The following is a 22,957-nucleotide window of genomic DNA, read 5'->3' as shown; positions in this document are numbered from 1 at the left end:
TGTCAACGTTTTTGGATAGTGCATTATTTAAAGAATGTTCTGTGCAAATTTGGAACTAACTTGACTAATTTGATAAAAGTTGTAGTACCCCGTAATTTTAAGTTTAAAAATATGTACTTTTTAAAGATGCTCAAATTTAAAGGGAAATGAGTAATTTGTTTAAACTTTTGGCCCAATAAAGTAGTTTTTAACAATTTCTGAAGTTGCTACATGAATGAATCGGTTGAGTGGTTATTAAAAGATATCGTGGGTCCAGACACATTATTGTAAAAACAATACCTTGTAGGCTCCGCATCAAAGCTAAAATGTAACATATTAAAATTAAACCTATTATAAATAAGTTTAATGTACCCATTAATTTATTAATATTTATTTTTTACATTTACGAGTACTTGAATATGTGCACAATATAAAGTACCAAGTTACCTGTACAAAAGTAACCTTCATAGTTTATTTAATTATTATAGTTATAGTTGTGATATGTCATTAGTTTAACGTACCCAAAATTAAATAATTTTTTTAGAATTCAAGTAATATTTTGTACTTGATTCGGTACCAAGTGATACGCCTTTGCAGCGCTTTACCTATGGTCTATTTTCGTATTGTACACATACATCAACTCGGTTTAATGTCATAAAATAGTTGATAGTTTACACATAATAAAAAATATGCGTTTATTTTTAAATATATATATATCAGTTCAACCTAAATAATTCTTGTCGATCGATCAACACCATAATATTATGGCTCCCTCGATGCAAATTAAACATTTTAATTAATTTAAAGAAGCCGCTAAAATTGTCAATAGGGGCTTCGGACTGACACGAGCGCATCAGTTTCCCGTTGCAACAGTGTAACATTTTGCTAAACGTTTTTTTGTTGTTGTTGTAAGACTGTAATATGTTTTGTGCGTCTAAACGTTTGTTTCCTACGTTTGTGATAATCACGTTCGAGTAAAATGAATTCAGGGTTGATTTATAAATTATCGAGTGATGTGTTATAATATTATATCTATGTGTTATCAAATTACTGACATGTTAGCGTTTTCTTTATAAGCTAATAAATCTCGGGCTTCCATTCTGCGATAACCGCTCGTACATGTTTTTATAACTATGATGAGAATAGGCTCTGTGATAACCTCAAGTAACCCCATTATATCAGGTAGGAGCCTGCTGAAGAAGTAAATATTTTAAAATCTGGTTACCTATATAATTTACTTGTAAATTAGTGATCTGTTTTTAATTCTTGCCGATTGTATTGTGGTTAGTCATGTGCCATGGCTATCAACACTAAACTGATGTAGATTATACTATTTTATTAGTTTATTTACTTATAATTAAAAATGTTAAATATTTGACCGATTTACTAACTTCAATTGTTACTTATACATTAAAAACAAAAAAAAATATGTTTTCATCTTTCAGTATCTAGGACAGACTTGCAAGGTCTTTTAGAGGGCCATTGTAAAATGGTATGTTAAAAAGGTAAATAAATTAGATTTATCCACGCACATAATATTATTATATTATATAACCATCTCTGCAAATCGTCTGTTTATCAAATCGCCAAAAAGTAATATCTGGTCAATTAGGGTATCATAAGTAGGATTAATTAGCCGTCTTTAATAGATATTAAACGAAATAAAAAGTGTAATCGTTAATATATCAAAGTTACTTTTTTATATGTATTGATGAAAATATGTAAGAAAATGTATGGTATAGAAGTGCACAAGAAAGTTTAAATGGATTCATCACAATTTGATGCATTCCCTTCTAGCTTGGGTATTATTTAAATACAGAAGCAGAATTTCGCTAAAAAAAACTTTACTATATCATAAAGTCGTCATCCCCACCTACAACTTATATGGAGAACAACAACTTGGCGGGTATTAATTCAAAAGTAAGGATGCTAAAATCACTCATAAGCCTTCTAAATTGCACCTTAAAAGTATTCGAATGTGTTAAAGCTTTATGGATTGAAATATTTTGTGGATAATTTTAAGATGTATGAACACATGGATACATGTTAAAATTATCCACATAATTAAAAATACTTAATAATCAATGTTTTGTAAATTGAAGATATTCACTATAATATGATCATAACAAAGTACAAACAATTATCATTCTGGACAGATTCAGGTGGCCTGAACTGTAATAGGTATACATAAAATACAATATTATTTTGTTAATTTTGTATCTTATTTCATCCAAGTCGTAGAATAGTTGATGAATTTCAATTTTGTGAACATTTACGAGCTATGTTTAAAACGATTTTTTTTTTATAGAACATTAACATTAGTTAATAATAGATACATAGGAATGTATAGACCGGACTTCTTATTATCTATTTGCAAAAGTAGGTAATTACCACATGTGCGTTGTTGTTTATTATTGTATAATGAATTAATAAGATTAATATTAATAGTGGGCATACACAACAATAAAACGACAATAAATAACATAATTATGGTATATTTTTATGCCATCAGAGGTGTAAGGTTGAAATAAACACATGCACACATACCTATAAACATTATTAAGCATTATTATTTTTTTTTTATATATATATAAGTGATTACAAAACACAATTATAATTAAACACATTCTTTGAATTTTCACGTTGGTAACCTACACAACTAAGTGTAGTATTTTACAAGATTTATGTTTTAATACACGTGTGTTGCGTAATTTAACATTGAACAGTTGATAATTTGGTATTATGTTACTATACAAAAGCAAATGAAAAATGTCTAAACAATTATATTTTAAATAAAATTAACCATTATTGGATCTAAAACGCTACGTATGGTTTTCGTATTAATTAAGAACTTGAGTTTCAAAAATTCTTAAGTAAACAAAACTTATAGAAAACCAACAACAAATCAGTTTTAATATTTAATTCTTATTTAAATTTCTGAAGAGTTATTATGTTGTTTTATGTAAAACCTGATTATTCCTTTTTTACTTAGTATAAAATAGTCTATATAATTATTATTATCAACACCCATTTTGAATGTTTGAATATTGAATGCATTTTTTTTAAACATTATGTCCTTGTAGTTTTCAAAGAAACGGCTTGATAATTTAGCTTCGTTATACGTTGATATGATAAATTGCAGCCGTGTATTTTTATGTATTTTTGTAATGTACCCAGTACCGGTTTTATTCTATAATTTACTAATTTAGAATAAGTTAACATAAAGAACCATAACAATTAAAACAAATAATAATAAATCATTTATCAGGTTCGGTCGCCTTACTCTTTCTTTTCTCCCTACTTTTTAGGAAAAGTGTACTCTTAAAGTCAAACCTTCGGCTACAGTTATTTTGAGCTGTCAGTTAAAATGGATAGTTTTACAACAACGTTTAACTAAAAGCCCAAAAATAACTACATACTTGATCGTTTTTATTTTTTTAAGCATTCAGTTCTACACGAATATTTAGTTTTAACATACATTTATTGGCACGTTTAATTTTAAAAATAGAGAAATATTGCATCTACGAATCAAATATTGATTTGTTTTTAATTTGTTAGGGATGTAATGATCGTTTTTTTAAATTACTCATAGAGTAATCTGTTTGTACTATTTGCAATCATCAAAAGTGTAATGAAGAAGAATTGGATAGCGACAGTCCGTTGTAATCACGCCAACAGATAATAAACTATAAGCGAAATAAAGTAGCTTATCAATAATGCCAATTACAAAATTAAAACGCTTTTAGCTCCGTATCGAAACAGTAACGTGTATAATGTTAAGTTGCAAACAGAATATTCGAGGCGCCACGAAGCCATAATACACATGTATTTTAAGTAGTTGGTATATTTTATATGTTATATTTCCCAAAATGGTTCATGTCCCTTCGTGCAAATACTATAAATGACAATAACGGAAGGACAATTTTAAATTGTATAGACTCAGAATTCCCCCCCCCCTCCCAACAACAGTGTTTCCCAAATAATCAAGGAATCAAAATAGCATTATTCTGAAACGATGTCTACACTGGAAATTGAAATTTTACATAGGCTTATCAAATATAAATTATTATCATACATAATGTGCATACTGTATATTTTTACAATATATAGCTCCACTGATATTGGGGGGGAAGTGAGCACCTAAGAAGACCTAGCCTTCCCGGTACTATCATTTATAGTATTTGCATCTTGTTAGACAACTCATTATAGAATTGTCACTATCACCTAAAAAATATTCGTGATTAGTCTCGTTTAAAAAAATATCCAAAATGTTTAACATGTTTTTTTAATCATTTCACCTGAATTTTTGAATGTATATAAATAATGCCATATTTTAACTTTTAAAAGGTTAACTGAAACTGTTACGTTTTGTTAGCTATCAAATATTCAAAGAAGCAATGGCAATTACGTATAATTAATAAATTATGTAATCTTGGTTAGATTATGTTGTAGATCGTAGAAAATAATATGTCTTTAAACATCCATTTAACATATTTATTTTGTGTTGAAAATATTGTCTATGGTGAATGATGATAGCTACAAAAGGTATTTCGTATTAAGATTTATTTCTATAGATTTCAGTATAATAAAAACATTTACACATGATAAACAACAAAAGATTTCGTGCAAATCAAGAGGTAAACATATTAATTTGAACTCTGACCTAGGAATTTATTGATTAAATATCACATGAACAGCTGGTGAACGTTTAGAAAATAGTTGATCAGGAAATTTTGTCGAAGTAAACAATAAATAAAATGGTTGACTAAAAATGAATAACGTTTTCGTTTTATCATCACAAATACATATTAATCTAAAATTAAAAGTAGATTCATTTTAGTTTTGTCAATTTATAAAAAAAAACAGAGCCACGTGTATAAAATACATGTGTGTGTGCTCAGTCAATCAGTAATATTTTTTATAATAATATTTTAATTAACTACAAATAAGCTATACCCAGTAAGGCTTTTTAAAAAAAAAATATTGTGAATTTTTATGAAACAATAATATTTTTCAGTATTTCTTAGATGCGCATAGTATTTCTAGTTTTGAAATTAACACTCCAAAAAATATTTTGTGTTTTGTACTATAAGATGTATGTTGTATAAAGTATTGTTGGTGTTTAAGCAACCTTTCTATTTTAACAGAATTCTGCCGCTGAGTGTAGGGTCGGTTAGGTTAAAGCTTATTTACAAAGATTATGACAAATCATTTGAGTTACTCGATTATCGTTATTGTGATAAAGGTATCAAGTATTTAATTATTGCTACCTTTATTGCAATAATTGAGTAAATAAGATAGTAATATATTAATAGAAACCTACAAATAGTAATAGAAAATGATTAAAAAATTTGAACGCCAACTTTTTAACACGTTTTTCCCTTACTTAATTAATTTATCTAAGATTATATCAACGAGTCTCACAAACGAACAAACATTTTCACTTTTTATATCAACACAATGTTTATCATTATCGAAATATAGTAATTGTTTTTTTCTAATTATATTTGGCTTTGGCATAATGGACATTAGCGTTATGCTAATAACGTACATTACTAACATGGTTGGCATGGACGACAATATTTTTTTAAATAAATATAATGTACATAAGATGATGAATAGAAAAATAAATAACAATATCAGCACAAATTTAGTATTTTAAAAATATATATTTCGCCACCGTTTGAGATCCGTGCTTTTGAGTAAAACAAACAAACTAATGATGGCATTACAAACGGGTCCCATGGATGTGAAAATTTGGTTTGATGTGGAAAATGTATTCCTTTCTTCTATGAATGCTCTGCATTCAGTCAGAATAATATGGTCAACAGTTACCGTAACGCATGTTAAGCATATAGGAGAATCCTCTTTAGACATTAAATAACTGTAGTCTGTGCGTTACTCTCGTGTCACGTGTGACCAATTCTCATCCGATTTAAAATACTAAATTTTAACTTTCTGTTTAAGAAGACTACTTAGGCCCAAGGAAGTATTGAGTTTTTTATTCTGTTTAGTTTGATGTTTTGACTGTACCATTGTGTTTGCCATATTTTAAGGTACTACTTACTTTTTTATAAATAATTGGTAACAATAAAATCGTTTTCATCCAACAAACAAATAAATAATATTGCATTAATTTAAATTGTAGAAATCATGTTTTATTAGTATCATTTAACAAACTATTTTTTTTCTAAATTTGTTGTCTGAATAAAGTATTTCTATAAATATATATTTTTATAAAAGTTTACACATTCAATTGTTTTATCCTTTACAGTTAATGTAAAATTTCAACGACGCGCCGAACGAAAATATTTAAAAATATATATTTATTTTAATTTACCAGGTTTTGTATTTTGAAGAGATAAATTATAATGTAATATCATATAAGTTTTAATCATTATATTTTATAAGTATTATCAGTAATAAATGATAACACAATAACATAGAAGACTAAAATGTTGAGGTGCAGCTGTACATTATTATACCAGTAGCGTAGACAGGATTTTAAACCGGGAAAAGCTAACCTTTAATTTATAAAAAAATAAAAAATACTGCGCTGTAAAAATCATTTATACATCCCGAAATTTTGGGGAACGCAGAAGCCCTATCAGCCCCTCTCCTAAATATTCCACTGCATTATATAAGTATATCTATAAGGAACTATGTACATTCTGTACAAACATAATATTGAAAGTAGTCTGGTTTTAATTGGAGACAGGATTTTTAGGATTTTACATATGTCTTTATTGATCCTTCTATATAAATTGATATGAATAAGAAATGTGTACGCGTCTTTAAACATACTAAATAGTTGTTTTTTTGCATATTTAATAGAATGGTCAATATTTAGCTTATACTTCGCAATTTAGAATATTTTGTGAGTTTTATAGAAAAAAAAATTTAATTTTGTTTTTAAATCGATTTAGACGTCCTTTTGGATGTAACAAAAAGTGCTTATTAATACAAACTTAAACTTATATACTGTCAATGATCAAGCAAGATTCAAGCAAAAACACATTTATTTAATTCTACTTATAATATTAATAACATGTCAACGATTGCCCTTTCAAGTTTTGTAGACTTAAACGCAAGGTTTGGCAAATAAATAATATTATTATAATATAAGTTCTTAAGTAAATTCTTAGTTTAAAGTACTTATGAAATCAATGAATTAATAAGTTCAATTTTTTAAAACACTACCATTACCATACTGTACATCAGTATATAGATACATAGATTATACTTTATCTTTGATTTTAAAATGATTTTATTTTTCTAAAAAAATTAATTAGTTAATTATAAAGTTGGATAGTCTAATAACCAAAAAAAGGTTTAAGTAAGATTGGGAGCCGGTCTTTTGTTAGAGGTTATATTGAGGCAAATTTAAAAATCCGAAAGTTTTTAGATTCTTAACAGTAGATAAAATGGTACAAATTTGAAATTACATTAGAAAATGGGTGTTTTTGCCCGAAAATCGAACCGTTTCGAACCCTTGAAGTTTATTAAGTTTGAAGTATGAACTATTAAGTCACTAAATATTTTTTTAAATAACTATTTAGATAATTAGTTTAATCTAATTAAATTTATTAATGTCTTCTGGAACTGAGCTTACAAACGTACATAGGTAAAAAATTAAACAAAAATAATGTTTACTACAATCAAAAGACACTATTGACAAATTTCTTTTTACTGTCTAGTAAAAGCAATTGTAAATAAATTGCCATACATATAAAGAACTAAAATTTTGTTTTATTTTCAAATTTCATTTTAATCTAAAATAATACCTACTACCTTAAACGATCATTTTATTTTTTTAGACAGACACATTTCATGTTTCAACTTTCAACGAGTTAAAACCAAAAGTTGAAAAGTTTGCACTAGGTAAATAGCTTACCTTGTCAAAATACTTATCTAAACTAATATAGGTTAAGATACTTATCCAATGCGGAGCTCAGAAGAAATTGTTTTTGCAATGATGTCCATTTTTTGTGTCCGGACCCAAAAAACGTTTTAACCACTGGTTCAGTTTCTTGATACAATTAAGTTTATAAATCAAACACCGAAAATAATTGTACATTACAATTTTTTTTATATTTTAAATTTAAAACATAATCTCTGGAAGGAAAACCAAAAAAAGTACAAACATGAATAAAAAACCTATACATTTTTTGTGTAGTGATTCATACGTGCATGTTACCTAGGTATATTTTTTACTATCTATAGATTCACATCAAAGCGTTAATTTGAAAAATTAATTGCGTTTCATTTAGACAGAATATTTCTTAAAAATCATTGACCTACTCCTTCCATCTTTGTTGAAACCCATGTACCTAAATGGAAATATTTTGTTAGAAAATAGATAATAAATAACAATTTGGTTTACTTGGGCAATTTATTTTTAACCAATATGCTTACTTATTCAAAACTATGTCAAATAATATATTAGTAAATTATTTTAGTATATACCATGATTGAAACATACAAGGTTATTGCACATAAAAACAAATATGTCAGCGTAACGGGAGCCAAAATCAAATATATATGTACACAGTAAAATATTTAGTAATAGTAAAATTGATATGCCCTTACGCTGCCATTTTATTTCTGAAGATAACAATTCGAGACGATGTGCAATAACCTGTATATTTCAACCATGGTATATACTATATACTCATATTATATACTAATTATCAAATTATTTAATGTTGATTTGTAAAAAATGCCTATTATTATTATATGCCGATTGGCTTTACCAACTAAAGGTAGATTAAAATCTGTGTGTGTTAACCTACGATTAATTACCTTAAGGCTTTTTTTATTATAACAATAACAATAATAATTATAATTAATGTTATTATAACATTTTGTTTTATTACAATTTACAATCAATTTTTTTATATTAAGTATAACATGTTTGATTTATGTGTGCTGGCGAGTCAAGGGTGGCTCAGAAAGGGCAGATAATGGATTTTGCGATAAGCGGGATATCCAATAATAAATCGGTCGGCCCCACCGCGTTTTATTGTGGTTTTATCTATCGGCGTCCGCATTTGAATTAAATATAACATTTTTCACTATATTATTATTTCTGTACATTCCGCGTCTCAGTGAAGACTGAAGAGTGAAGATATTAAGGTTGCGCGAGTGATTGAGTTTCTATTCTTATTTCTATTAAAAAAACGCTCAGGTTTTCCAAACAAATAAAATAATATGAAAATATTTGAGACGTGATCGCTTACTGTATTTTTATATTATTCTGTTTACATTCAAACCTCAATTCCGTTGTAACTTCGAAAATGTTTATTAACGATTTTCCATTTATGGAGTCGATGCCAACGAACAACAATTTTATACTCAAGTCTGAACCGTTTGGAGAAGGAACCACGTACAATGGCAACGTATGGATTACAGGTAGTTATACGATATTATTACCTACGCCATTAAACTTGTGCAACGACAAGAGATATTATTATCATTTAATAGAAACATCTATTTTTAATATAACAAGTGCAGATTAGTTTGTTTTAAATCGGGACCATTTGATAATGCTTAGTAAAATTGATAATTATTTTATAATTTATATATTATGTAACGAATAATATACAATATAATAACACCCGTCGTATCCAAAAAGCGGTTTACAATACTGACAATATAATAATATATAATATGACCTTTCATGCGGCGAACCGTGTGTTTGAATTGTACTATCAGTAAATATGTTTCCTGTTTGTCCGCCACTAATTCACTGGGAAACGTGTTTTAACCGCTATTTTAGCTTATGGGTTTGCAATAACAAAATGATAAAAATATATTTCAAGTCTTTATTTTTGTAAACGTTTGACAAAACTTTGGAAATTTAGAAAAGTTTGAACTCGTTAATTAATTATGTTGTAAGTGTAGTGTGTAAACATCTTTTTTGGCGACTAACCATAAAAAACGGTATTGAGTTTATACATATTTAGAAATGTATACCAAACGTTTTATATGTATGTTCTAGTATGGGAATCGTTAATATCATTTATAAAAACTTAACTTATGTATAATCATTTGTCAGAAATTGAATGCTTAATGCGAGTCCAGAGTGAGTCTTTTAGGGGCCTCTACGCTAGCATTTATTAAGGCGCATTGTATAGGCAATTTTTCGCTAAAACTTAACATTAAGCTAACAACTTTAAACATACATATCACCATAAAAGAGAAGTATCTTTTTTACGAAATAGATTCAATGTAAAAACTGAAATTTTTTACTTTTTTTAAAACTGAAATAATTTACAAAAAATAATTTTTAAATTGTGTCACAGTCACACACACTATTAAATGTACTACAGATGCCTTGAAAATGTTATGAAGAATTCAAATGTTTTTTCAAAACTTAAATCTGAGTATTCTTAGGAACAGTTAATTTAATGTAGAGTGAGTTGTTTTTTACTAAAAATACGCAGGTGTAGAGGCGGCCCCTTAAGAGAAGATAGGAATAAAAACAGTAGTTAGAATGGTCCGTTATGATTTTATTATGCGTTTTCTATTTAATTATGTAAATTGGGTGTAGCCTAATATTCCCAACAATAACTACTTTGGATTGTTCCAAAATTAATATTGAATACTAGAAACGTAAATTATACTGTTTTCGTCTAAGCAATTTTAATACAAGCATTCATTTATTATTTTGCTGAATTAGTTTTTAAATCAAATGTTTAAGTCAAAATATTTGGCTAGATTTTGTAGAATGATACAAGGGAAATAATTAATGATATTAAATTAGGCATCGACTAATGCATCTATCAATACATTCAGTAAAAAATCATCCTTTCTATTATTAAGCAAGCATTGAAACATGTTGATATCAAATGCATTAACCAAACGTTAATGTATGTTATTACCGTAACTACTACAGGAGGATATTAATAATATTATATTATATTAATTTACCATAAATATAATAATATTTTACCCTTAAAAAAGTTTACATAATTAATAATAATTCTAGTATAAATACTGTCAAATGTTATCTATAATTTATCGCTAATTAAGTGCGGTAAATTAAAAAGACGCCACACAACAAATTTAATTAAGGAGTAAAGTATATAGACGATTTTCCGATAACCTTGCCCTAAAGGTAAAATTTGTGTACTTATGTATCGACATAGTAAAAAGAAATCCACATAACTAATTATTATTTATTTCCAACTCAAAATTACAACACAGTTGTCTGGTTATATTTGTACAAAATCATGTCTCGGAAGATGTATTTTCCTGGGAAACTAAGCAGTTAGGCTAAAAGTACATAATATACATTTTGAAGATCGAGAACTTATCTAAATGTTGACTTGAACGGTTTTTGATAAAGTTATTAACAATTAAATTGTGGGTCATTTAATTTAAAAAAAAATCGATGCTTAAAATATAATTTCTTTTAATTTACTTAACTCCTTAATACCTATTAGTTGAGAAACTACGCCTTTCTTAAAAGCAGATAGTGGCACCTACAATATAGGAAAAATAACGAATATATATTTTTACATGTTAGCCCTAGACTTAAATTAGTGCCTACTCAAAAATACTTTTTAAATACAAACTATTTGACATAAATCATAATAAATAGTTGATGTTTAAAATTTTACTAAAGAGATTACTTATACAAACATGGAAGTTCCTTTAATTGTCAAAATCGTACTGTATTGGTTTTGATTACTACATACGATACAATACAGTTTAAGTAATTAGATATGCGCACCTAGTTCAACAATAAAAGAATCATAATGTACCTATACATAATAGTATAGTATTATAGATAGTCTATAACCTTTTTTGATTGACCTCTTAAATGTTTGAGAAATTCTATATATTAAAAAACGTGAAGGAGTTGCTGATACTAGTTAATTAATACATAAATGATATTGGTAATCTAATGTTGCATACTCTGAGGTCTCACAGAATAATATCTTAATTTAAATATATTTAGATTTTAAATTAACTTATTACTGTATTAATCTCATTGCTTTTATTATTGCTATTGTGCTTACCGATATTCAATGTAATTATACAATTTAATATTCTATAATATTATTTATGGATTTAATAACACGTTGTGGTTCAACACCTATAACGCTTAAGAAAACGTGAATCATTAATCTGTTATTGATCTTAGCAAAAGCAAAGTTAGTATAGAAACGTATCTTATATTATTACGTATTATACTACCGTTACTTTTTCTAAGACTTAAACCAGATTAATTCAAGAAACTAAATCACATTAATAATTAACACATTAATTAATATTTCATATTATGGGCTACACATAACATTTCTAAGAAAACACTCAAAATTCAAAGATAACCTATTGAAGAAGTCATTTATTTTTGGAACTATTTTTTCTAATAATAACACATTTAATTTTATAGTTTGCTATTCTCTTACAATTTTTACCATCATAGCTCGATGACCTGAGTTACATTAACATGTTTATTTTAAATATAACCTACACAGATTAATTAATTAGTTAATTAAATAATCTTATAATTTATAATTTGTAAGTAGTTGTACTTCGTTCATTTAAAATTATAACATTACTAACTAATCTTAATTACCAATTACATTCCATCCAAATCCGGTTAGTGTCTTTAAATTAATAATTTAATATTTATGTATAATGAAATACAATGTCTGTTTATTTTGTTATTCCAAATAAATATAATAAATATAAGTTTAGAAAAAACTTATATATACTTTGTTAAGAAACATCATTACCAAAATACGTGTATTATTTTTTTGTATTAAAGGGTTTTAAATTTTTTTTAATTTTTAATTGTAAAAAAAAAATTAAACACGATTTTGAAACTTACAATCTAAACACGTTAAACAAATTAAAACAGTTTATTATTTTTTAATCATATCACGACATTACAAACTAATATTTTTTTAAATACTATATACTCTTATTTCAGTGTCAAATTTTAACAAAATATTTGAGAGTTAATTCGTTATGAAGTTTAACTTTTTGTTAAGTTTATACTTTCTGATGATTTTTTTTTACATTTAACTATGATATTGTTAACTAGATAATTTACGGAAATATCCATGTCTTTATTTTTGAGCTAAAATTTGAGTATATCTTCAGAGTAATAATTTTCACCGTTCCACTATCGCGACTAGACTAGTATAGTCTAGTATAGTGGATTCATCTGAAAGTTATCAAAGTTATATTCCAATCCATGAATGTTTTAACATATTCATATGGTTTTTTTTTAATGAGACATGACAATATTAGTAGAATACTAGTTAGAATAAAGAATGAGTAAATAAGAAGAAGTTAGGAATAGTAAAATATGTGAAAAATAAAACAAGTAAGTAAAATGGATAGAAATGTTGGTTGGCCGCCCTTTTTTTGTATGGGATAAGACAAAGAAGTAGGTACAAAGTTTATTTGTTTAATAGTTAGTGTATATAAAATAAACATAAATAATAAACGGAATTGTATATATTTATGTAATTCGAATTTTTAAAATGTCAAGATTTATTAAATGCTAAACAAAATTTCAAATATAACTATTAACTATTATTTCAAATATAACTATATTTTGGCTTCGGGATAATACTTGAATTTTTCAAAATGTGAACCCTTCACCCTACCCTTACACAGCCGGGTACATTCCTGGGGTTTGCGGTTTTATGATCAAGAGGTTTTTATCCTTCGTTAAACACTATAGGTCGAGTGTTTCATATCTCAGACTATAGGTACAGCATAACTCATATAACTGTTAATATATATATATATATATATATATCACTAATAATAAGCAAATCTAACATAACAATAATAAGATCTTATCAGAAGCATTTATAGGAAATTGTATATTATAATCTAAATAATTGTTTATTGTTTTGTAACATAATCTTAATTCATGTATCATATGAAACACGTGAATAGAACGTTCCTAATAAAAACCTGTAAATAGTTTTACTTCTTTATTTTATTACACAACGGACAAAAAAGAAAATAACAAGAATTGTCTTATTGTTACTGTGAATATCAACACTAATACATCAGTGTAGAAATAATTAAAAAACTTGGGTTATTGTATGCGCCATTCATAAAAATAATTTTTCAAAATGAGTTTTTATGCTTAATGGAATAAAAAAAGTGTTATTCTTTTAATTAAGTATCACTTTTAGAAACATCAGAAAACGGCAAATGCAACCCATTTTAGCTTTAATACAAAATTGAATAGTTAAAAACCAATTTCTGAATTATTAGACCTACAAAAGTGACTAATTTTTAGCTTAAGGGGATTGCATGAGTGTTATTTTTTTTACTATTTAGACCAAAAAGTCAGACAAAATTTCGACTATTAAGGATGGTCCTATTTCAATTCCGTAAAGAGTTCGTTAACAACTTTATTAGGTTATGTAAAAATTGATTTTTGATTTTTTTTACTGTAAAAAAAATTAGGTTTTAATATTGAAAAAATTGAAAATTTGATTTTTTTATTTACAAGAAACTGAATTTTTTTAATGTAAATCGACTTCTAAAATAATATAGTAATTTGGTAAAAAAGTCTAATTTCTTTACAGAATTGAAATTGGATCATCCTATTAGTCGAAACATTGTCTGGCTTTTTGGTCTAAAATAAACCAAAATGGATTTTTCTTATAGAAAAAATGATTTAAATTAAAATCCTACCTTAATGGTTATACAAGTTAACCGGTAAATTAATTAACATGGTTGACATTTATTAAAACCTCTTTTTTCTTAAGTATTGCAATATATACAATATACCTAAATACTAGTAGTCTTTGTCTAAAAAAGCCAATCTCATATAAATTAAGTTTTAGCAAATTATCATTAATGTTTTTATTTTTTATAACAACGCATGGAATTATGTTTAAGTATATAACATCTTAAATACATTTTTAAAAAGCTAAAATAAGTGTAGGTAATGGTATTATGTATAATATATACTATTTTAGCTAATAATTGAGAATAGGCTCTTAAGACCCGATGAATTATTTTCTATTGCCTACACCTAATATTGTTTTTTTTAAATCATGTGTTAGGTAAGTTTTTATCAATAAAGAACATTTTTTCCATGGGCGAAAATCCCAAGGAATTGGCATCCACCAATATTTGCTAATATATATCGTGTTCTAGTTAATGTTTTAAATTATGTAAATGTGTGTTGCCTATTCAATGTAAGGTGAAGAAGCGTAACTGCAATTTTTATGGAGCAGTTGTAACCACTAACTTTTAAAAGTAATAATTAAAAATATTATACTTTAATTTAATGATTTAATCATTTAACCACCCGTTGTTAAATATAAGATAAACAAAAATGGTTATTTTTATGTAAAACGTTGCTGTTGAACTTGCCCTATTTAACTGCAGTTATCCCATTTCAACCAACTGAGACTCATCAGTGTACCTACATATTATGTGAATTGACTATTGTTATTTAGCTCGAATTCTTAAACATTATTTGCTCCTACATAATATATGCTAAATAAAATTAAATACCTACTTGATAACAAGAGTTGTCTACATCTCACACAACACAAAAGTTTCAGTAATACAAATTAGAATTTAAAATAAACTTATACTATTGAACTACCATAAATAAATTGTCGAATAATCATTACTAGGCCAGTGTTTATATATTGTGATTGTGTCAACTGTAAACATAGCTAACCCCACCATATTTACTAGTGACGAAATATCCCTGAACACATTTTCGCAAGTCTGACCTAGTATTATAGATTATGTAAAGCTACATTAGTAGCTTATTGTGTGGTTCTATGTCATTTAATTAAATAGCTCATCGTTTAAAATAACTATTTTCAATATTTATAGGGTAATGTTATTGACACATTTATTTTTATTTATTAAAATGTATTATTATAAATTAATAGTTTTAGAAAATTCTCCGAACCGATTAAAGACTTTGGTACTCGTTAAAAAACTGGTAAGCTCGATACAGTTCGTTTGAATAAGTTAAGGCGGGACCCTCTAAATTATTCCCTAACCTAGATTTTGAAAATCCTAAAACCCAAATTGTTTAAGAATCTAAAACTGTTTTGTAGCCTTGAATTATATTTTTAAATATGGTTTAAAGTGTTAAGTAAAATAAAGTTTCTAGTTTGGGATTTTTAAAATTAAAAAATCTGAATTTTCCCTATCTCTATCCCTAAGGTAGGAATCTGTATTGTTGCTGATTATTTAACTGTATATTTCTATTTAGATTTCATATTTTAGTTTAGTTGAATTATTGCTAAGTATAATAGTATCATAATTATCAAAATAACTTTTATTTATGTACAGTTTAGTTTTAACTATTAATATTTTAAACATAGGTAGTAAAAAAAATCGGTTTGTGAATAAAACAAATTCACAATATTAACAATGTGATGTAATGTTGATGTACATAATGCGATCTATCGTTAATTCTAGTCAAACTCAATACTTCACTTTAAACTGAAACTATTACATTAGATAAAATTATTAAATTATTAGTCATTTGTATATTGTTGGTTGAATGTTTTGCATATATTATAACAAATTAAAAATAAAATATGAGCTTTTATTTATATCCCGAATAATAAATGAACGAATAGAATAATTTGACTTCCTATTTGTACTAAATGGTGGATTTACACAATTTAATAAATAATATTTCACGTGGCTTATATTTTATCACAATATAGTTAAAGTTACGAAGCAATTATTAAAATAAACCAATGACTAATTAAACGCTGACCGGTTTTTTTACTTACGTTAGTTGTACGTTAATTAGAACAAAACTGTATCATGAAAAATGATTATTTAACAAAATTAATAGTATTATGAACAGTAGCCTACTATACATAATTTCAGTGAATTTTTAATGTTTATATTTTTTGTGAAGATCATAGCTTATAGTTTTTATGAAAATTCCATTGATATCCGATTTGAAACTATTGTATTTAATTCCTTATTGCCTTATGGATATTATCAAATATCGAATCTTACCGGGATACAATTAAATGTACATTGTTGTTTTAATCTGAAATTAAACCATTCCTATCGAGTTAAAAAAATACAACTAAATAAATAAAATATTTCTATAAGTCGTATGTTTTAATTAAATTTCTATTAATGTATAATATATTTTAATATTATTAAATATATCATAACATAAATAAGTAATTATTTATTATAAAAACAAAAAATTAAAATGGCGATTACAAATTTAAATTAAATATTATGTTTATGTAGAAGTAATAGTATTCAAACATTTTTTGTTTTATTCCGTGCAAATTGGTATGTAATTTATTGTTCATTAAATCATGGTTTCCCATTATAATTTCTACGATAAAATATAACAATTTAAATATGTTTTACAATAAATAATGTTTTTTTTCAAAAAAAGGTACTTGATCTCTTAACATCTTTATTAATGTCACTCCCTGAAACTACTTCTAGATAATGTATTTATTTATACAATAATTATACAAGTAAATTATAAAAAACGGTAAACCGATATTACATTAATAATTATTGAAGTAAATATCGATTTGGTTGCTTTTAATAGTGCTAGTGTTTTAACTCAAGGGAACGTTTATTTATCTCCATACCTTAACACGATTGTTCATAATCGATAACTGCTAATCAGACAACCTTCCTTATCGCTTGACAGCAATTTAAGTATACATTTTCATCTAAACATAGATACGCAGAAAGCGTTTTACTCGGTCCAAAGTGGTTTTAGAGCAAAAACATTTATTTTAAAACCGAAAGACAGCAACATTTTGAAGACAATGACATAGCCGATTATGAAAATAAAAACGTAAAAAAAGTTATAACTATTTAAAAAGAAGTAAAAAAATGTGACTTCAAATGTTAAATATTAGGTTTATCAAGTTGAGTTAATGACATTGCCTCCAAAATCTTGTCATCTTTTGTTTTATTTTATAAGTATTTTTGATCTAAAATCAACATGGAGCGTGTATAATGTCTTCTTATCAAATTAACAATTAAAATAGGCCATCGCTACCATCTTAAAATCGAGAGAAACTCTGCAAAACATTTGCTGATTTGTTCAAATTTTACCAAAAGTGACTGGTGATTAAACCTAGTCAAATAATTTTTTTTTTAATTGCCTCGTTTAAGGACACGTAATGTGTTAAACAAGAGGATCTCGTTGTACCTACAGAATGTATAAAGATATTAATCTAGGTACCTAATCTACGGTTGTAGAAATAAAAACACCCTTGATTACACGTACCAGGATTTCATAACCTACACAGAAGTCAAGCCAATATACTCTACAAACCACGTTGTAGAGCTGATGACTCCTACAAAATGTAAGCCACAATAATACATTGGGTAAAGTCCACCGAGAGTCGTCGTATCATTTATTATTGATCGCGGCTATTTAGTTTGTAGGTATTTTGCTCATTTATCAACAATATTTAAATAAAGCGATTCGAGTATTGGTAAATACGGATAATACTGATGATGTCAAACGGTGTGTATACTTCTTTGTATAATGTTTTTATTATGATACGAAATGATTAAGTATTGATGTCCGTGATGGCATCAGTAGATCGAATAACGCGGCCCCATATACACACGCATAATAATAATAATAACAATAATAATAATAACAATGTGTTGATTCTTTTACTACATTATAGATTGTAATTAACCATTTTTTCAATATTGAGAACTATGCGTATATTATTAGTGTTTAGCCCTATGTGACGTACAAAGTTCAACCGCAGTGTTTTGTTGACAAAATTACCTAGTGAAAATGTGTAAGTCGTTGTTTACATTGCATCGCGATTTGTTATGAATATTATATTATATTGTATTGTTATATTATTACACTCAATAGGAATTTTACAGAAAACGTTAATAAAATACGTCATTATGCTTATTACTACTTCGGTACTTACCTGCGCTTGAGGTGCGCGTCCTTTGATTACATTTGCCGGTAGACTTTCGGGTGATTGTAATAATAAAATATTATATGAACGCATAAAATCGTACTACAAAACAACTAAAGCTCAGTGTTTTATCCCAAAAGACGTTCAGTATGTAAAATATTAAAAAGCCCTAGCCCCTAAAGAAAATGGTGTTACAAAATCAACCGATTGAAAACTGAGCATCTACCGATCTATGTCGCGCCATAATAATTAATAACCATAAAAAACCTGAAATAGATTTTGGTCTAAAGACTATTTATAATCTCCTCGCGTATTATATATTATTTCCATGATAAACAAAACAACACAATAACTAGTTCTTTTGTATTTTTAATCGCATTTATTTTATGACTGAAATAATTTTTCTTCCAAGCTTGTGTTTTAATTAGCAATTGCAATTAACGCTCGAGTTTTATTATACTGCTCGAAATACACATAATATATCTATAATATATTGAGAAAAAAAAACTACAATTCAATAGTTAACCTATAGTACCTAGTTACCTAGCTAACAGGGGTAGGAAATCTTGCTTCCCATAAAATTATGAAAAATATTTCAAGTATAAAATGGTGTATTTTAAATTATTTTATTCACACAATTCACAAATAAAAGGTTTTTTAAAACAATTATAATGTTACTTAAGATTTAGATATTTAATATATTTGCTCGATGCAAGTATTTTTTAGTGTCCTGGATGAAATTTAATTTCCGGGCATAACCTTATTTTCCGCTAAGTCCCCGATGATGATTATATATTTGTATGTTATATAACCTTCATATTTTGCATGTTGTAGTCGACAACAGTAACCTATAGGTAAATTAATTATTTTCTAAAAATAGCCCCTAATGGTGTCACCAAATAACGAAATTGCGTACCAACTTTTACAAATCTGATTAAAATTTACTAAATTTAAATTATATTTCTCAACTTACTTTACTTAAACTTAACTTAAATTCATTAATTATATGTAAAATTATTTATAGCAGAATCGGATCTTAACGGCATGCCAGTACATCGAGAACCGCCATACTTGCAAACTATTGACACACCACAAATCCATTCTCCACCGATGCCTGGCCAAAATCAAGCGTGCTCAATTTGCGGTGACCGAGCGACCGGCAAACATTATGGAGCAGCCTCATGCGACGGATGTAAGGGATTTTTCAGAAGGTCCGTCAGAAAGAGCCATTTCTACTCGTGCAGGCAAGAATCGTTTGATTTTATTGAAACCTGTACAATTACAAACCTTAAACGTCTACTTTACATAACATTATTTTTTTTTATAGATTTTCAAGAAACTGCATTGTAAACAAAGACAAACGCAACCAGTGCCGTTACTGCCGGTTACGGAAATGTTTCAAGGCTGGTATGCGAAAAGAAGGTATGCAAGTCGAACCCCTCATGTACTTAAATACCCCTTAAATTATTGTAACAATGACCAAGGGTTACCAGACGTCCTGGTTAATTCTAGCGTCTTTGCCGATTGTGAACTCGATAAAAAAAGGCCCACATCTACCTAGCATCTGAATAGTATATTAAATTAACAGTAAAAAAATGTTACGCTAATATTTATAGATAATTTTTTGTGAGGCTACAGTTAATATTAAACACAATAATCACAAATAAATTAAATTAAAATTAAATATAATAATATCATAATATATCATCTTTTGTTTTCAATTCGAGTAAAACCGTACACATATTTATGTTTTGCAATTTATTTTCTTAAATAAGATTTCGTTACATTAATAGTAATAAAATGTTTTTTTATTTCAGCTGTCCAAAACGAACGTGATCGTATCAACTGCAGAAGACCCAGCTATGAAGAGCAGCCGAGTGCTAATGGTTTGTCGGTTACATCATTATTGAATGCTGAAATACTGTCTCGGAACGAATCAGATGTAAGTGTGTGCATACACATTTTTTTTTTAACTTTATTTAAACTATAAACGTTTCTAAAAATTTCATAATACTCATATTACAGACAGCTGATGATACTAATTTAGCCAACAAACATGTGGCAAACATTGGTGACGTATGCGAATCAATGAAGACTCAGCTGCTCTTTTTAGTTGATTGGGCTAAACGTATTCCCGCGTTTACGGAACTTCAGTTGAACGACCAGGTAATTACTTAAATTTTGATTAAAATTTAAACTATAGGTACTATAGCAAAACACATAATAATATATGAACTGTTAAACATGGTATAATATGGTTGCAGGTGTCGTTATTACGAGCTCACGCTGGTGAACATTTGTTGTTGGGCTTGGCCAAAAGATCTCTAATGCTTAAGGACGTGTTGTTATTAGGAAACAACAGAGTTATTACTCGCCATGTGCCCGGTTAGTACACATATTAAAGTTTGAAAATTGAAGACGTCCATTCCTACCCAAAAATCTAACACCTCGTATTGTAAAATAACCAACTTATTTATAATCGTGTTTGCAGATAACGGAATACCATCGGACTTGGACATAAGCAGAGTTGGTACACGCGTTTTAGATGAACTCGTCAAACCTTTAAATGATGTGCAAATTGATGACACAGAATTTGCTTGCCTCAAAGCAATAGTGTTCTTTGATCCAAGTAAATGCATTTTTTATTTGATTGATTTGTCACTACTTATCAACTATATTGTCGACATTAAAAAGGCAATTCTGGGACAAATGCTGTTATTATACAAATATAAAAAGGCTTGTGAGAGTTAAACCCAACCCCTTCCCAAATTACGAGAATTGAGCGAATGAAAATAGGCATATCCTTGTCAAATATTTAATAACTTCCTCCCATTTAAAAATTTAGTTTAGATTCCTCCAGAGTTGTAGACAACTTACAAACAGAAAGCAGAAAAGTCTAGTTTTCTTTTGTGTAGAACATATCCGAGTCCAGTTCTAAATATCATATTTTGTATTTAATTTCAAACAAAATCTGCAATATTAGTGTTTACACACAAACTTAGATCACAATATTAACTGGGGTTGTTTTTTAAATAGATGCTAAAGACTTACACGAACCCGACCGCATCAGACGTATGCGCAAACAAATTCACCGAAACCTAGAAGACTACATCAGTGATAGACAATACGAGACTTGCGGTCGTTTTGCAGAGCTTTTATTAACGTTACCAGCTCTACAATCGATTACATGGCAAATGATTGAGCAAATTCAGTTTGCAAAACTCTTTGGAATGGCCCACATTGAACCGTTATTGCAGGAGATGTTACTCGGAGGTAAATCATTTGTCGTAAGAAACCTGCTCGTTTGTAGTGACCTTAGTCACGCCATTTTTCTTTTAATTTATTCATCTTGTTTTTTCTGTATAAACAACCAGTTTTTTTTAAAATTATTTTTACATTAACTTGATATTAAAAAAGTAGCTTATTTTAAATATAACACTCATTATTTTATGTTTCTTTTTCAGGAGCTCCAATCGATGCTGATTCAAACAATCAAGACAAAACCATAAATGTTATCAGCGCGCCATAAAACCAATTTTAAAAAATCATAATTTTTGTGTATACGATTAATTTTTAATTTTTGTGTACGAGTGAAATTTCTATTACTCGTAGTTTTAATTTTAAGATTACAAGCAACTAACTTCTAATTTTCTTTATTTAGATACTACTAATAATTATGATCTTTTAAATGGCTTAACTTATTCGAAAATCAATATATTTATAATGTTATATAAATTTAATGATAGGTATAATTTTTTAACTATTTTTATTATTGTTTCATTTTTGTGTATTTAAGTTTAAAATATAACGCTAGTCAGCGGAATTATAGTTAATATTGAAACTAGATTAGAATTTCCTATTGACAAATTAAGAGTCAAGTTATAACTGTTTGTACATAAGAAAAAAAATGTTATTTGTATTGACTATAAAATACAACAATAAATTATGCTTGTCATTACCTAATTGTCAAATTTTAAAAACTTCACTGTCATTATCGTAAGCAAGGTACATAAATAATTGTTCAGAAAACGTATTTATAGCAGATTAATACTGTGTAA

The 22,957-nt window shown here is 27.3% G+C and overlaps 2 protein-coding genes across 6 annotated transcripts in view; one reads left to right on the top strand and one right to left on the bottom strand.

Annotated features, from left to right (window-relative positions):
* The window catches only part of LOC126835754 (pickpocket protein 28-like), a 23,642-nt gene extending 8,059 nt beyond the window's left edge, over window positions 1–15,583 (bottom strand). For both annotated transcript variants that reach the window (XM_050568548.1, XM_050568549.1), the window contains exon 1: window positions 15,497–15,583. The gene's annotated coding sequence lies outside the window, so the exon portion shown is untranslated. The remainder of the gene's footprint in view (window positions 1–15,496) is intronic.
* On the top strand, window positions 9,058–22,957 carry LOC126835753 (transcription factor HNF-4 homolog). 4 transcript variants are annotated; one of them, XM_050568545.1, is made up of 9 exons: window positions 9,058–9,390; window positions 19,927–20,143; window positions 20,227–20,321; window positions 20,717–20,841; window positions 20,925–21,065; window positions 21,164–21,284; window positions 21,391–21,528; window positions 21,936–22,172; window positions 22,364–22,956. In XM_050568545.1, the coding sequence occupies exons 1-9, from the start codon at window positions 9,276–9,278 to the stop codon at window positions 22,426–22,428; spliced, it is 1,254 nt and encodes a 417-aa protein (XP_050424502.1). In that variant the 5' UTR covers window positions 9,058–9,275; the 3' UTR covers window positions 22,429–22,956. The 4 variants fall into 4 exon arrangements, with proteins under 4 accessions (XP_050424502.1, XP_050424501.1, XP_050424504.1 ...); XM_050568544.1 differs by having other exon boundaries at window positions 19,924–20,143; XM_050568547.1 differs by lacking the exon at window positions 9,058–9,390 and adding an exon at window positions 18,747–18,767 and having other exon boundaries at window positions 22,364–22,957.

The sequence above is a fragment of the Adelges cooleyi genome, unplaced genomic scaffold, assembly GCF_023614345.1.
Source record: "Adelges cooleyi isolate 19-005CV unplaced genomic scaffold, UGA_ACOO_1.1 ACOO_flye_CR_arks_rails_tigmint_CR_PRNA_23, whole genome shotgun sequence".
In the NCBI taxonomy this organism is placed as follows: domain Eukaryota; kingdom Metazoa; phylum Arthropoda; class Insecta; order Hemiptera; family Adelgidae; genus Adelges; species Adelges cooleyi.
Note: the sequence above shows the minus strand (reverse complement) of the source record. Positions and strands in the feature narration are given on the sequence as shown.

Coding starts and splice junctions, on each gene's coding strand:
- LOC126835753 (XM_050568544.1), top strand. CDS start 9,276: ATGTTTATTAACGATTTTCCATTTATGGAGTCGATGCCAACGAACAAC. Junction 20,144..20,226: donor AGCCATTTCTACTCGTGCAG/GCAAGAATCGTT, acceptor TTTTTTTTATAG/ATTTTCAAGAAACTGCATTG. Junction 20,322..20,716: donor GGCTGGTATGCGAAAAGAAG/GTATGCAAGTCG, acceptor TTTTTATTTCAG/CTGTCCAAAACGAACGTGAT.